This window comes from Branchiostoma belcheri, unplaced genomic scaffold (assembly GCF_001625305.1).
Source record: "Branchiostoma belcheri isolate BF01 breed outbred unplaced genomic scaffold, Haploidv18h27 scaffold75, whole genome shotgun sequence".
NCBI lineage: Eukaryota > Metazoa > Chordata > Leptocardii > Amphioxiformes > Branchiostomatidae > Branchiostoma > Branchiostoma belcheri.
The window spans coordinates 259,268-276,721 of NW_017804409.1; the positions used below are offsets into that span (position 1 = coordinate 259,268).

General features: G+C 43.2%; 1 protein-coding gene across 1 annotated transcript; it reads left to right on the top strand.

Annotated features, from left to right (window-relative positions):
• Positions 1 to 8,057: 8,057 nt before the first annotated feature.
• LOC109485363 lies at positions 8,058 to 9,752 on the top strand. The gene has a single exon (XM_019788920.1). The coding sequence runs from the start codon at positions 8,058 to 8,060 to the stop codon at positions 9,750 to 9,752; it is 1,695 nt and encodes a 564-aa protein (XP_019644479.1).
• The last annotated feature ends 7,702 nt before the right edge of the window (positions 9,753 to 17,454 follow it).

Genomic DNA, 17,454 nt, shown 5'->3' on the forward strand with positions numbered 1-17,454 from the left:
TTCAGACGGAGGTGGGCGGGGCTACAGGATCGGTAGCTACCTCGTCTCTGAAGAGGGCGAACGGGACAGAAGAGACCCTGTAGCCGCTCCAAGGATGGATACGTAGACTTGCGATAGAAATGGCCACAAATCTCCCGAGTGCATTTATCAGTTTGGTAGCAACATTGAGTTTACGATGATGTCAATGCACGGCTAGAAATTTGAAAAAAAAGGTGGATTTTCAGTGTATAAACTTGTATCATCCTTGCCATCTCACTGAAATGTTACAAGCCTTACAGGATATTCTACGTTTTCAGTGCACCCCCTCTCCTGTGGGTTTACATTGGTTTGTGCAGAAGATGTGTCTCAAGGCTGTAATTCTTTCTCTTCACCTTTCCGACACTTCACCGCCCAAGTAGCGACTCAACGAAAAGGAAGACGTCATGTCTTCAAAGATGTGCCCAAACTGAAGTAACTCTTTGTACAAACCGCCGTATCTGTTAATCTCCAAGCAGACGTCGCGTGGAAGATTTAGAACGCTTTCTGACAGCAACTCTTCTCAGAAAACGTTACGATCACCCACCCGCAACATCTGCTTGGAGATGACGTACTAGTATTTGTAGTACTATATTTGTGGTCCCGTGCCCCCATTGTGATACATGTAGCCGGCGTATTTTAATATTTGTAACAATGAAGAAAAAAAAATGGACGGCTCCCTTGCTGAATATGAGGAGTATCACTCAAATTCATTATCTCGAAATACAAGAAATGTTTTATGAGACCTGCGTTTCCTGTTTTATTTGAGTCAAATGTAATTTCAGTAACTTTAAAACACATAACGTCACACTTACAGTGTTACGTCTTGTAACGTTATATGAGTAGTTCGCACTTCACGTTGTTCTAAATAAGTGAAGAATAACGTAAAATATAAATTGATTACTGTACAACTTCGATTCTACAAGGAGGTTAACGTAATCCTCTGGATCTACGTCGACACACCACATACATGTACCTTATTCAACGGTGGAGCAAAAGCGCCGACATGCTACAGAGTTTAGTACTGCACGTAATGCAGCACAGGCGGCGTAAAAAATTACTTTCATTTTATACCTTTGAGGGGAGCCGCTTGGAATTCTCACTTAAGACACTTTTGAATAATAAACTTTTAATCGTAAATTGGTTTAATTCAGTAACTGCCCGCTGTCATTACCAATAAAGTCATCTTGTAAGATAATCTATTTAACCCATGTCGAGTTATGCTGTTGACAGACACACAGACAAACACACACACAGGCAGACACACACAAACAAAGCCACGAAAACATAACCTTCTTTGCGAAGGTAAGTATGATGTCAAGGTTAATTTTCTCTGTAAGGTTTACACAACCGATGACAAGTCAACGTATCGGTAGTGATTCTGTTGTATTAAAAGCGCTGTAATATGTATAGCACATAGGCCAAGACATGGAGAGACAAAGAGTTGACGTGCCTTTTTTCGTCAAGATATATGCTTAATCTTAAGGTAAGCGGTGCATATGTGTGCCCTTCAATGAACAAAAACAGTAACTTGTTCTTTGGCATGGTTGTAATTATTCATCATCATATTCCTCACACTGAATGCTTCTACTTAGCACAGCTAGGTAGCACTAGCCTCTACCAGGCTTCGGAAAGCGGCTCAAAAGAGTGAAATCGGCCAAATAGACTCAGTGATAGCATGCCAGGGTTTGTGGTCTGCTCTTTCCAGCCGCCTCCCGAAGCCTGGTAGAGGCTAGGGTAGCACTGCAATGAAAAGAATGTGGTTCCAAACGCTTAACTGAGGTATTCATTCGAAAGCGACTGGATTTGGCAGGTTACATAGATAAATGGCTTGTTCAAAAGTATGATAAACACTTTTTAAAGCACCCGAAGCTGTGATGTTTGAAAGTTGGTACTAGCTACAAAATGCTCTTGACGCAATTTAAAAGATAAATGGGTCAATAAACAAAGATCACTTATTGGAAAATTACTAAGGTTTATTTCCCTCCTAAATTTATAAAGTGTATTGATGAGCGAGGATAGAAAAAAAATGAGAATTTCGAGTTTGTAAGATAAAAGCCACAATTAAATCATCGTAGTTTTTAGTCGTGCATGTGTGATGATTGTTCATTGGCCTGTTGGTAATCTTATGTTAACTCGATTATCGAATTCAAATTTTGCTCATGATGTACAGGTGGCACCTGTGCGTGAAGGCCACGCCGTTCCAGTGAAGACGGGCATGGCGGCGAGTGAGCATGGACGGGAAGAACGAGCGGGTAAAATCCGCCCTGGAAGACGCCCCACGCCCGTTTTGGTGGTAAGTTGTACTTAAAATCATTGTAGATACTCTTTGGAGTATTGTAGATAAATCTCCTTTAAGTTAAACGAAGCAAAAAGACAGAATTTCGAAAATAAGCATGCGGCAACTTTCCCCCACGACTTAACGCTGCACTATTTTAAGCAACCGATGGGGGCGCACTTGTGCGGTCTAGTGAATTTATCGATATGAAAAGACACTTGGCACCGAAGCCACCAATTCTTTGAACATAGGTCAATCAATTACTATTCAATGAGGGTGAAATCAATCATCCTGAAATAGAAGTACACTTTCGTGCAGGTTTACGAAAAATACTGTATGAAAACCTCTGGTTATACCAAGCCTTGAATGTCTCTATGCGAAGTCTTCTTTCATTTATAGAAACTTTGGCGTACGACCTCAGTGATATCACTCACTATAATCATAATTGTATTTTTAAGAATGAATAACATGCACACAGAGACTCGAGGCAAACAAGTATTATTGCATGTTTGTAGTAAACAACAAGAGGTGTACTCATACTCTCCAAGCAGAGGTTTGGGGTTACAATGTATTTTGGGGGTGATTTTAGGCTTTTTCATCGGGGTTTCTCTTTTGCACTGGAACTTTTTTTCACCCCCCCCCCAAAAAAAAACATTACAGTGCAAAAGAGAAACCCCGAGAAAATAAGCCTAAAAACACGCCAAAAGAACCCTAAACCCAAACCTCTGCTTGGCTAGTACTTGTACTATGTGAATAAACCGCTAAGGGGCGCTTATGTGACCCATGACCTCAACATGCACAGCTTTGCGTGAAACGTGGTCTGTTGCTGTCTCGTGTGTTTTAGTCAAATTCTATGCGTTCATTCTTCTTCATTGTAAAACCAAAGTGTTCCGAGGCCAAGAGCAGGCGGGAGGGGAACAATATGAATTCTGTATTTTATCCACTATCACAAACTTACTAGTAGTATGTTCTAGTATGAACTAGTAATTGGACCAGACTTGAGGAATAACAGGTGAGAAAAATCCCAATTTTGCCTTTTCCATACAATTTGTCTAATTTGAGACATGTGTGTAACCTCTAATGTCTGTACAGTTAGGTGACTGCTGACTGATGCAGTAGTGTCTGCAGGACTGTCTGAACCTGAGAAGAGAAGATTAGACAAGACCTGGAGATAGACAGATGGATATCAGGTAAGATACTAAGAACAATCTGAATTCTGCATTTTACCTACTATTTATTTGGTGTTATTTGAGACAAATGTGTAACTTATGTTGTTGTATAGTTAGGTGGCTGCTGACTGATGCAGTAGTGGTGACTCCTGTCTGAACCTGACAAGAGAAGATTGGACCAGACCAGACCTGGACATTTGAAGACCTCAGATTAATATCAGGCAAGAACAATCTGAATTCTTCATTTTACCTACAACTATTCTTTTGGTGTTATTTGAGACAAATGTGTAACTTTTAATGTTGTATAGTTAGATGGCTGCTGACTGATGCAGTAGTGCGGACTACTGTCTTTACCTGACAAGAGAAGATTGGACCAGACCAGACCTGGACATTTGAAGACCCCAGAAGAATATCGGGTAAGAACAATCTGAATTCTGCATTTTACCTACTATTCTTTCGGTGTTTAATATTTGAGACAATGTGTAACTTTTAATGTTGTATATAGTTACTCGGTGGCTGCTGACTGGTGCAGTAGTGGTGTCTGACAAGAGAAGATTGGACCAGACCAGACCTGGACATTTGAAGACACCAGAAGAATATCAGGTGAGAAAAATATAAATTCTGCATTTTACCTACTATTCTTTTGATGTTATTTGAGACAAATGTGTAACTTGTAACATTGTATAGTTAGGTGGCTGCTGACTGATTCAGTAGTGCGGACTACTGTCTGAACCTGACAAGAGAAGATAATGGAGACCTGACCTGGACATTTGAAGACCCCAGAAGAATATCAGGTAAGAACAATCTGATTTCTGTATTTTATCTACTATTGTTTTGGTGTTATTTGAGACAAATGTGTAACTTGTGTTGTTGCATAGTTAGGTGGCTGCTGACTGATGCAGTAGTGATGACTCCTGTCTGAACCTGACAAGAGAAGATTGGACCTGGACTGGACCTGGACATTTGAAGACCCCAGAAGAATATCAGGTAAGAACAATCTGATTTCTGTAGCATGTCTACTATATATTGTTTTGGTGTTGTTTGAGACAAATGTGTAACTTATGTTGTATAGTTAGGTGGCTGCTGACTGATGTAAGTGATGACTCCTGTCTTAATCTGACAAGGGAAGATTGGACGAGACCTGGAGATTTCAAGACCTCAGATGAATTATCAGGTAAGAACAATCTGAATTCTGTATTTTATCTACTATTCTTTTGGTGTTATTTGAGACAAATGTGTAACGTTTAATGTTGTATAGTTAGGTGGCTGCTGACTGATGCAGTAGTGATGACTCCTGTCTTAATCTGACAACAGAAGATTGGACCAGACCGGACCTGGACATTTGAAGACCCCAGAAGAATATCAGGTAAGAACAATCTGAATTCTGCATTTTACCTACTATTCTTTTGGTGTTAAATATTTGAGACAAATGTGTAACTTTTAATGTTGTATAGTTGGGTGGCTGCTGACTGATGCAGTGGTGATGACTCCTGACTTTACCTGACAAGAGAAGATTGGACCAGACCGGACCTGGACATTTAAAGACCCCAGAAGAATATTAGGTGAGAACAATCTATTGCATTTTACCTACATTCTTTTGATGTTATTTGAGACAAATGAGTAACTTATATAATGTTGTATAGTAAGGTGGCTGCTGACTGATGGAGTAGTGATGGCTCCTGTCTTTATCTGACAAGAGAAGAAATGGACAAGATCTGGAGATTTCAAGACCTCAGATGAATATCAGGTAAGAACAATCTGAATTCTGTATTTTACCTGCTATTCTTTTGGTGTTATTTGAGACAAATGAGTAACTTATAATGTTGTATAGTTAAGTGGCTGCTGACTGATGCAGTAGTGGTGGCTCCTGTCTGAACCTGACAAGAGAAGATTGGACCAGGCCTGGACCTGGACATTTGAAGACCCAAGAGGAATATCAGGTGAGAACAATCTGAATTCTGCATTTTACCTACTATTCTTTTGATGTTATTTGAGACAAATGAGTAACTTTTAATGTTGTATAGTTAGGTGGCTGCTGACTGATGCAGTAGTGGTGACTCCTGTCTTAATCTGACAAGAGAAGATTGGACCAGACCAGACCTGGACATTTAAAGACCCCAGAAAAATGTCAGGTAAGAACAATCTGAATTCTACATTTTACCTACAACTATTTGGTGTTATTTGAGACAAATGCGTAACTTTTAATGTTGTATAGTTAGGTGGCTGCTGACTGATGCAGTAGTGGTGACTCCCGTCTGAACCTGACAAGAGAAGATTGGACCAGACCAGACCTGGACATTATGAAGACCCCATAAGAATATCAGGTTAGAACAATCTGAATTCTGTTTTTTTTAACCATTTACCTGGTGTAATTAGAGACAAGGGTGTAACATATTATTTTGTAGTAAGGTGGCTGCTGACTGACAATAGTAGTGGTGACTTCTCTCTGAACATGACAAGATTGGGGGAGTGAGACCTGACCTGGAGACTTGAAGGCTGAATATGAGGTAAGAAAAATCTATATTCTGCATTTCATCAGTATTTACTTCAAGATAAGTGTTTAATGTCTGATGTTGTCTCCGCATTCCCTCGTATGTCAGCCTTCAGTGGAATGACATAAGGTGTAGTGGGCCTGACCACCCCCATTTCTCACTTGGTAGCTCCCAGAATGAAACTCCCATGATTCCTTGCTGCGCATGCGCACTGGTCAGTCTTTATTTTTTGAGCCTCTGGCAACACACCCCCGGTGTTTTTCTCTTGGTAAAATGGGCTCGAAGCGCGAGGACAGACGACGCAAGAGTTCAAGAGCTCCCGAAGAGCGGGAGGAGCGCGCACGCTCCTCCTCGAGGCACGCCAGCCGCAAGAGGACGGCGTCCAGAACCGAGCACATGGCGCCCCCCCTCCCACCTGGGGGCGGCCATGATAGTTCTTCACAACATTCACAGCCGCCCAAGTTGCGGCCTGTTACGGCCCCGGGCGACGACGTGGACTCCACGGCGGGCGGAATCGAGTCTGAAGAACTTCATGAGGGAGAGAAAGGCACACGTGTCGACTCTCAACTCGAGAAGAAGAGCGAGGAAGAAGTCTTTTTGGAGACTCAAGAGAAGAATGGTGACAGCAGTGCCGTACGTATATCTGCCTTAGAGCAGAATTTCTCTTTGCTTTCAGATAAGCTGGACGGACTTCAAGAACTGCTGGTCAACCAACTGACGTCTTCAGAACCCTCGAGGAAGCGGCGAGCTTCGACTGGCGAGGGACCGGTTGCAGAGAAGCGGCAGCGCTTCACAGCTCAGCCGGAAGAAGGGGAGGGGGCGGCAAGCACCTTTCCCGACGACAGCGCGTCATCCGACGATGGCGGCGATGACTTCAGCGCCCTAGAGCCGTTTGACCCGACAGCCAACAAGGCCAAGGAGCCCTGGGAGGCCGATGATATTGTCATTCGGTTCTCCGAGAAGTACTTCAAGCACGAGAACCAGTGCAGGGGAGAGGCTCTAGAGAGCTGGCAGAAGATGCATGACTGGCCAGACAACAAGCCGGACAACATGGTGGCACCGGTCCTGAACGATTCTTGTCCCGTGCTGTCATCGAGAACGACAAAAAGCAGAGTGAGGTGATCGTTTCTCACGATAAAGCATTGAAAGGGGTACAATCTAATCTTGTACAAGTGGCTTGCCCTTTAATGAATCTTTGGCAACTCATTCAACGTTGTGACAAGGATAGTTTTGAAGAGTTTCAAGTGACAATGAATGATTGTGCTAGTTCAGCCATGGCACTTCTGGGATCAGTGAATTCACAGTTGTCATTCACCCGACGTTCCTTTGTGTCCGAGTCTTCTCAGAAGAAGTTCAGAGACAACTTCAAGAAGCCTTCAGATGATCCCCAGTACCTGTTTCCACCAGATCTGGGCTCTAAGGCTAAAAGAGATGGCTTCAGAGGACAAGGCCGTCTCCGGGCTGCTGCAGAAGGAGGGGTCGACCAACAAGGCTTCAGGGTCATCCCAGAACTTCCGTCGAGGCGGCGGTGCCGGTTCAGGCGGTAACAGGGGAAGGAACACACGTTACTTTCCCAGAACCAACTACAGCTATGCAGGCAGCAGCTACCAGTCACGTCCATCTTACTACAACTCATCCCGGTCCTTTCGCTCCAAGCCTGCAGGGGACGGGAAGCGACAACAGAAGAAGTAAGCACCCCATCTACTACAGAGAGCGGGGCCCGGCGTTCGACCGAACTGCAAAGTGTACCTCATCCGTCTCCGCTGCCTCATGCCGGCAGGTTAGCCCACTTCCTTCATCAGTGGCAGCAGGTGACTACGGATCCATGGATCCTTCAATGTGTACAGGGGTACAAGTTGGAGTTTGCGACAACGCCGCCAATTCAGGGACGTCTTCCACTGTCCCGACCGAGAGACGACGCACAAGCGGCAGTCATAGACGAGGAGGTAAGAACCTTACTCACCAAGGGAGCAGTTACAGAAGTTCCCTACCATCACACACAGTTTGTTTCAACTTTGTTCACAGTACCCAAGAAGACAGGGGGTCTTCGACCGGTCATCAATTTGAAACCTTAAACAAGTTCTTCACAAGCAACGCTTCAAGATGGAGAGTCTTCGCCTCATCAAACATCTAGTGCGGCCAGGGGATTACATGGCCAAACTAGACCTGACAGACGCATACTTTACCATCCCAGTTCACAAAGACGATCGCAAGTATCTGACGTTTCACTGGAGAGGAAGATTCTACCAGTTTCAGTGCCTACCCTTCGGCATCGCCACAGCACCTCGTGTCTTCACCAAAGTGATGAAGGTACCCATCGCACTTCTGCGTCGGCGAGGGTTTCGTCTGGTGGTGTATCTCGACGATATTCTAGTGATCGCTCGCTCAAGAGAGATGTGTCGGAAGGTGCTTCAAGCAGCCATCGATCTGATCTCCAGTATGGGATTCGTACCCAACTTATCCAAGTCGGTACTGGAACCAACTCAGCGTATCACCTTCCTCGGCTCAGGCGTCGATTCAACACTGATGGTGATGTACCTTCCCGAGGACAAGGTGTCAGCTATACAGCAGATGGCAGACACACTTCTGTCAACAGACTGCCCGGTGTCAGCAAGAGATCTTGCAGGGATCATCGGGAAGCTACAAGCCACAGCACCGTCGGTCTGGCACGCTCCACTTCACTTCCGGAATCTTCAGCGTCTGCTTATCAGAGCTCTGCGAACGTCAAGAGGTCACTGGGAAGGTCAAGTCTCTTTGACAGCAGCCGCCCGCACGGATCTGGTCTGGTGGAGAGACCAGTTGGCCAACGCGAACAGCCGACCGATTCTCGCTCCCTCAGCGGACTTGGAGGTAGAATCGGATGCGTCAGGTACAGGTTGGGGCGGCTTCTGCAATGGCGTCCACACCGGAGGCCGTTGGACAGAGAGAGAGAGCAGAGCTCACATCAACGTCCTAGAACTTCAGGCAGCGTCGATGACAGTACGCGCCTTCTGCAAGGACATCGAGAATGGTCACGTGAGAGTTCACTCGGACAACTCTACTGTGGTGGCATACCTGAACAGGCTGGGCGGCACACGGTCGCTCGCTCTACTGAACGCCACGCTGGATCTATGGCAGTGGTGCGCCGACAGGAACCTGTCTCTATCAGCGAAACACATCGCAGGCAGGGAGAACATTCGAGCAGATTTTTGCTCTCGACATTTTTCCGTAGCAACGGAGTGGTCTCTGGAGCGGAATACGTTCCTGAGCCTTCAGGCAACAATTCCACTACTCAGTCAGGGGGTGGATCTGTTCGCCAGCAGAACCAACCGACAACTGGAGCAGTACGTGTCGTGGCATCCAGAAGCGGAAGCCATGGGAACAGACGCCTTCACACTACGGTGGAACGAGTGGGAACTAGCGTACGCATTTCCCCCCTTCAAGCTGATCCCGCCAACACTGCAGAAAGTGCGGGAGGACAGAGCTCAGGTGATCCTGATAGCACCAGTGTGGGACACTGCGGTATGGTATCCCGTTCTACTAGAAATGGTGGTGGAAGAACCGATTCTCCTACCCCAGCACGAGCATCTCCTGATCCAGGTAGAGTCCGGGCTGCCGCACCCAGAGGGCAGCAAGCTGCAACTAGCCGCATGGCATGTTTGCGGAGACAACATGCGGTGTACGGCTTTTCGACAAAGGTTAGCCGAATTCTACTGGCATCATGGAGGGCAGGAACACAACGTCAATATTCCTCGGCCTGGGACAAGTGGAGTAGCTGGTGCCGTGGACGGGATCTTGATCCCGTTTGTGCTCCTCTGAGTCAAGTGTTAGAGTTCCTGTTATCTCAACATGAGAGAGGGCTCCAGTACCGCACAGTGAACGTGTACAGATCAGCCATCTCGTCCACACATCTTCCCCTGGAAGGTCGTCCGCTAGGGGAACATACCTTTGATGCGCAGGTTTATGAAAGGTCTGTTTGAATTGCGACCTCCTTTACCCAAGTATTCGTTCACTTGGGATGTCAGGCAAGTGTTGGACTTCTTGCGCCGCTGGTCCCCGGCCAACTCCTTATCTCTTCGTCAGCTAACACTGAAACTGGCTATGTTAGTGGCACTGGTATCAGCAGGAAGGGAGCAGACACTTTCGTTCCTGGATGTAAAGCTGAAACGAAGAATTCCAGGAGGAGTTTGTTTCCGAGTAGAGAAGCTGACAAAGACTTCTCGTCCGGGCAGTGTGATTCAAGAGATCATTGTGCCCAAGTTTGAAGAGGACCGTAGGTTGTGCCCAGTTCGATATTTGAAAGTGTATTTATCAAGAACTCGGAGTTTTAGGTTATGTGATAGTTTTTTGTTTCGTGCCCTGGTGGAACCCCACCAGGCAGTTACGTCAGCAACTATAGCTAGATGGCTGAAGAGTGTCTTAAAGGAAGCAGGAGTAGACACGCGTCAATTCACAGGACACTCGACACGCAGTGCATCTACTTCAGCAGCACAACTGCAGGGAGTATCTACCAAAGACATCATGAGAACAGCCAATTGGTCGTCTTGCAGTACGTGGGAGAGATTCTACAAGAAGCCTGTGGTGAGCAACAACTTTGGGCGAAGTCTCCTGGCCTCAGGCTACAAAGGCACCTTATGTCATTCCACTGAAGGCTGACATACGAGGGAATGCGGAGACAAATGAGAATTGTACGAACTGACCTGTCCATCACTGACAGGTCAGTTCGTACAATTCTCATTTTTATATAAATAGGTTGCAGGTGAAGTAGTGAGGACTGTCTGAACCTGACAAGACTGGCTAGGAGAAGACCAGGTGCATGACTTGGAGACACAAGAGCAAGATGACGCAGCATCCACAGGTGAGGCAATGCTTCTGAATCATAAGATTCTCTTAAGTCTTAAGTCTTAGCACTCCTATGGTTTTCCCATAGATCTTGCATATCACACTTAACTTGATCTATAAATTATACATTAGGTGTGTGCCCTGTATCATTAGGTGTGTCCTGGTGTTCCTGCCCTGACTGGGAGAAACCTGTGATGACGGGCAACTCCTGTCCAAACTGGACCAGACCAGATGGACTCATGCATGCAGCAAACCTGTTATTAACCTGAAGACACAGTGAAGTGAAGAGGCTGTACAGGTGAGACATTGGTTTACAACTTGTAAGAACTTTTCCTTTTTTCTTGGATATGTTATTAGTTCATTCATTCTCATTTCTTGGTCACTCAGCATTGCTTGGAGATGTTTTGCGTATGACACTTAACTTTATCTTCACATAGTTAGGTGTGTCCTGATGTTCCTGTCCTGACTGAGAGAAACCTGTGATGATGAGCAACTCCTGTCCAAACTAGACCAAACCAGACAGACTCATGCATGCAGCAAACCTGTTGACCTGAAGACACAGTGAAGTGAAGAGGCTGTACATGTGAGACATTGGTTTCAACTTGTATTAAAGAACTTTTCCTTTCTTCTTGGATGTGAAAAACTCTGAGGCGAGGCCTAACAACCATTAGTTTAAAGAAAGCTAACACTTTTTATATTGTATTGAGCCAAAGAGATTCAATTTTGTGTTCTTATCATTACTTTAATGTATGGTGATTCAGTGTTGCCTGGGGATCTTTTATTGCATCACAGTAATTGATTATCCTTTCATGTGTTAGCTTTGTGCAGAGGGTCAGCTGTCCTGACTGGGAGAAACCTGTGATGACGGATCAGCAAACCAGTTGACTTGAAGATGCTGAAGGAAATTAAGACATTCCAAAAGTAAGTCTCTGAGTCAGTAGTTCACTTTTATTTAATTATACAGAACGTCACGCTTTTCTAGTTTCCTTTTTCAGCACTTTGGACCTTTACATCCTTTGACATTTTATGGATGGCTGATGATATAATTGAGAAAGACTAGTCGAAGATTAAAATAGCTTTGGTGACTTTTGAAGTTCTCTTTGAGTGAAATCATGTGTTTTTTTTATGTTGAGAATAAAGTTGAATATGATTTATAATTTTAGCTACATTCCAACTGTCATAAAGTTGCATGTTGTGTGAATATATATTTACTAGTAATGCATTTTATGCAATCCATTATTGCTGTTGTCATTATACATGTATGTTGACTTAATTTGTTTCTCTGTTTTCAAGATGCGGACCCGGAGACCAGTCACTGCAGCAGGAAGAACCAGATTTTAGCAGGCAGAGCTGTGTGAAAGAAGATATGGGGAGGAGTGAGTATGGTTTCTATGTTAACACAAGACAACACTCCACATGCACACACTCTCACATTTCTCTGGCTCTATTCCGAGGGTCTGGATTCCTTTTTCATGAGAAGTCATTCACTATTTTAAAATCTTAGCTGGCCCCTTTAATTGAACGTTAATCATTGTCGGGAAATGTAATTGGCCACTTCAATTCCACATTTATTCATCGATTCTTGAATTCATTGCGGACCCTTACATTTAAATTCTCCAAACACTCTGGAACCCTTGATTGAGTCTTGCCTACACTTATGTTTAACTTTTGTCTTCCGTACAAGTGACTTTTGTCTTCCGTACACAAGTTTTGTCTTCCGTACACTGACTTTTGTCTTCCCTACACTAACTTTTGTCTTCCCTACACTGACTTTTGTCTTCCGTACACTAACTTTTGTCTTCCCTACACTAACTTTTGTCTTCCGTACACTGACTTTTGTCTTCCATACACTGACTTTTGTCTTCTGTACGCTAACTTTTGTCTTCCCTACACTAACTTTTGTCTTCCCTACACTAACTTTTGTCTTCCATACACTGACTTTTGTCTTCCGTACACTGACTTTTGTCTTCCGTACACTAACTTTTGTCTTCCCTACACTAACTTTTGTCTTCCCTACACTAACTTTTGTCTTCCGTACACTGACTTTTGTCTTCCGTACACTAACTTTTGTCTTCCCTACACTAACTTTTGTCTTCCCTACACTAACTTTTGTCTTCCGTACACTAACTTTTGTCTTCCCTACACTAACTTTTGTCTTCCGTACACTTTTGTCTTCCCTACACTAACCTTTGTCTTCCTGATACACTGACTTTTGTCTTCCCTACACTAACTTTTGTCTTCCGTACACTGACTTTTGTCTTCCATACTGACTTTTGTCTTCCGTACACAACTTTTGTCTTCCGTACAGACTTTTGTCTAACTGATACACTGACTTTTGTCTTGTGCACAATGACTTTTGTTGTACCCTTCCTTTCTCGAGTCAATAGATGGTCCCTTAGTCGGGTCAAAGGTAACAAAGATGGCATGAAAACAATTATCCATATCCTAATGCGTTTTATGGACTTGTCTTGTTTTTTTTTTTGTGTTTGTGCCGTATGGTAGATTGTGTCCATTACCCATTCATGCACAATAGCCATGTACCTGGCATCAATTGTTCTTTTATAATTATGTAGGTATAATAGGGTCAGCAGTCCTGATGTTCCTGTCCAAACCAGGCTAGATGAGACAGCTGACTTTGAAGTTAAAGACAGAGGGAATAGATCGTACAGGTGAGACAATGCTTTCCAACTTTATTTTTTCTGTGTGTTAAGAACTGAGAGGCAATAACAAGCAACTAATAAGCAACACTTTGTACATAGCTAAGCAATCAATCAACCGCAAGCATCATCTAAGCAAAGAGATAGTTAAATTGCAGGATTTTATCATTATCTTTCATAGTCACCTAGTTGTCTGGAAATTTTTGGGGGGAGCATCACACATCACACTAATTATTCATTATATTAGTTAGGTGTGTCCTGACGTTCCTGTCCTGACTGGGAAAAACCTGCAATGACGGCTGAGCAAACCAGTTGACCTGAAGACACAGAGTTTGTACCTGGTTATGCAGGTGAGACAATACTTAACAACAGTGTCATATATTTTTCCTTTCCTATTGGATGTATTATTAAGAGCTGTGGCATAGCTTGCTACCAGTAACACTTTGAAAAGCCTATCTTTTTGTACATCGATTCAAGCAACTTACATGACTTATTCCTTGCCTCACATGTTATTATTAATAAGAACTCTGAGGTGTAACATGCTATAAGTACAGTACATTACATTCTGTAACACTTTTTGTAACACTTTTAAAAGCAGTTTTCTAGAGCCTAACTCTTTCAAAATCTATTCAATCAATGGGATAGTTGAATTGCATGATGCTATCTTTAGTTTGATTATTCAGTGTTGCCTGGGGATGTTTTTCCATCACATCCTTTTATATTATTTTAGGCGTGTGCTGAGGCTGTCCAGTCTGAGAGAAACCTGCGATGACAGCTCAACAAACCATTTGACTTGAAGATGCAGAAGGAAATGAAGACAGCAAAGCAGTGAGAGAAGACAGTGGGCACAGTTGTAACTTGTGAGTATATTTTATTTGTTCAGCAACACACCCAGGCTAATAAATTTCTATCCTTTAATCCAATCATCCAGTCTTGAAAGATTTCACTGCTTTTAATTGCATAGTATGTTACACTTTTCTAGACTCCTTTTCACATCTTCAAACAATTAGTCTGACAAAAGAGGTTACATTGTATAATGTCTCCAGTATAACCTCCTTGGTCCCACATTGCACTTTTAGTCAATTGAGATACAGCATGTCACACTTTCTGCACTGTGCTTTGGATCTTTACAGGCAGCATTTAGCTCCATTCTAATTACTGTCATAAACTTCCATGTTGCGTGACATAATATCTTGCATTAGTAAGGCCAAATTGCTGTTGTCAATACAGTGACTTTTGTTTCTCTGTCTTCAAGATGCGGACTTGGAGATTGGACTGCAGCAGGAGGAAGAACCAGACTTTTGTAGGCAGGGCTGCGTGAAAGAAGATGGGGAGGAGTGAGTATGGTTTCTTTATTAACACGAGACAACACTCCACATGCACACACTTGCACTCACATTTCTCTTTGTTCGTGAGGGGCCATTTAACGTTTAGTGTAGCCGGCGACTTAAATTTCGTGTCAAGCAACACTGAAAAATTCTTCATATTATATGGTTGAATGCCAAATTACCCCTAAATTCAGACCTTTACACTTAAATTATTCCTCCGAAAAACTTCGCATCTAAGCCGGCTGCATGAATTCAACGTTGTTATCCTCTTCATATTGTATGAATCCCAAATTGTCACTTTGGACCTTTACAGTTAAATTCTCTCGCCGAAAAACTTTGTATCTTAGCCGTCTGCATTAATTCCTTAGTCATCCTCCTCGTATCGTATGAATGCCAAATTGCCCCCAAAATTGTCGCTTTAGACCTTTCTTTACACTTAAATTCTCCTGCCAAAAAACTTGTATATCTTTGTATCAATTTGGAAATTCCTTGTTTACTCCATTTTCCCGCCCAAAAAAAAATTGATTGGCACTCTCACCTGGTTAATTAATTGGATTAAGTTTTCCCGCCAAAAAACTTAGTATATAGAGCACTCTAACCTTGAACTTGTGCCCCCCTCCCCACTCTTCCTGCCCAGCTCCCACACTTCTTCCACAACTCAGTATGTTAGTTACACTGTTGTCTGGACTTCTTCGAACATGTAGTCACCACACTCTGCTACACAAACACTTGTTGATCGAGTGCAGTTTTTCCACCACTTAGACTTTAGAATAATCTCTCGCTCTCCTGGTCGGTCAATGCACTAAGTGTACTCCCCGGGGATGTCTTTTCGGAGACATTGATGCTTCGACACATCAGTATACCAGTGCAATTGACTGACTAGGAGAGCGAGAGATTATTCCGAAGTCTAAGTGGTGGAAAAACTGCACTCGATCAACAAGTGTTTGTGTAGCAGAGTGTGGTGACTACATGTTCCAAGAAGTCCAGACAACAGTGTAACTAACATACTGAGTTGTGGAAAAAGTGTGGAGGTGGGCAGGAAGAGTGGGGAGGGGGGGACACAAGTTCAAGGTTAGAGTGCTCTATATACTAAGTTTTTTGGCGGGAAAACTTAATCCAATTAATTAACCAGGTGAGGGTGCCAATTAATTTTTTTTTGGCGGGAAAATGGACTAAACAAGGAATTAGTGTGAAATTAATACAAAGAAGAAAAAGAATTTAAGTATAAAGAAAGGTCTAAAGCGACAATTTTGGGGGCAATTTGGAATTCATACAATGTGAAGAGGATGACAAAGTGGAATTCATGCAGCTGGCTTAGATGCGAAGTTTTTCGGCAGGAGAATTTAAGTGTAAAGGTCCAAAGTGACAATTTTGGGGGCAATTTGGCATTCATACGATACGAACAGGATGACTAAGGAATTAATGCGGCCGGCTAAGATACAAAGTTTTTTGGTGGGAGAATTTAAGTGTAGAGGTCTGAAGCAACAATTTAGGGGTAATTTGGCATTCAAGCATACAATATGAAGAATTTTTCAGTGTTGCTCAACATGAAATTGAAGTTGCCAGCTACAATAAACGTTAAATGAAAAAAGAGAGAGACAAGAGAAAAGACAAAAGTGAGTGCAAGTGTGTGCATGTCTCGTGTTAATAAAGAAACCATACTCACACCTCCCCCCATCTTCTTTCACGCAGCCCTGCCTACAAAAGTCTGGTTCTTCCTCCTGCTGCAGTCCAGTCTCCGGGTCCGCATCTTGAAGACAGAGAAATAAAAGTCACTGTTACAGTATTGACAACAGCAATTGGCCTTACGAATGCAAGATATTATTTCACACAACATGCAAGTTTATGACAGATTGTAGCTAAATGTTGCCTGTTAAGGTCCAAAGTGCGATGTGGGACGTGGACCAAAGAGGTTATATTGGAGACACTATACCTCTTTTGAGGGCCTGCAAGGGGGGTAGTGATTACGAATTACGTTAAAGTTTCAGAGCTGATTAGGACTTAACGATTTGCGGCTAATGTCCAATTACGAATTACGTTGATTTTTGCGGAGGCTGCCTACGAATTACGAAGTCGAAAACGGCCTGATTACGCCTTACGAAAAAGGGCTTGCAGGCCCTCTCTTTTGTGGGTCACTACTTGTTTGGAGATGTAAAAAGGAGTCTAGAAAAGTGTGACATACTGTCACAGCGGTCGGTTGCTAAAACTCGCATTACTAGGGAGGTATCGGGGTACAGAACGCGTTTGAACGTGGCCAAGCGGTTGTCCCGGGGGTAACGGCTAAAATTTAAAGATAAACAAAATTGATTGGAGACGAAATACTCCTCAAAATAAAATGTAACAAGTGATTTTGTTTACCTCAAATGTTATTCGTCCATTGTCTTTGCTCAACTTTGTGTACATTTGCTTCCAAATGAGATCAATTTCGGATTTCAAAAGGGGTTCACGAGAACCAAGCAACTGATTTTAAGGGACCCTGAATATCAAAAATAAGGCTTGATTTTTGGATTTTTAGAAATATTACAGTAAATTTAAACTTTCTGTCTTAGGATTTTTTAATTTTTTTACTAAAACTCCAATTAGGCCATGTTGATTTGATTATATGGATGACATCCGCGCGCGCATGAATTTTCGGCCGTTTCCAAAAAAAAAAGAAGTTTTCAATCATACTGTAAATCATACAATCAACAGTTG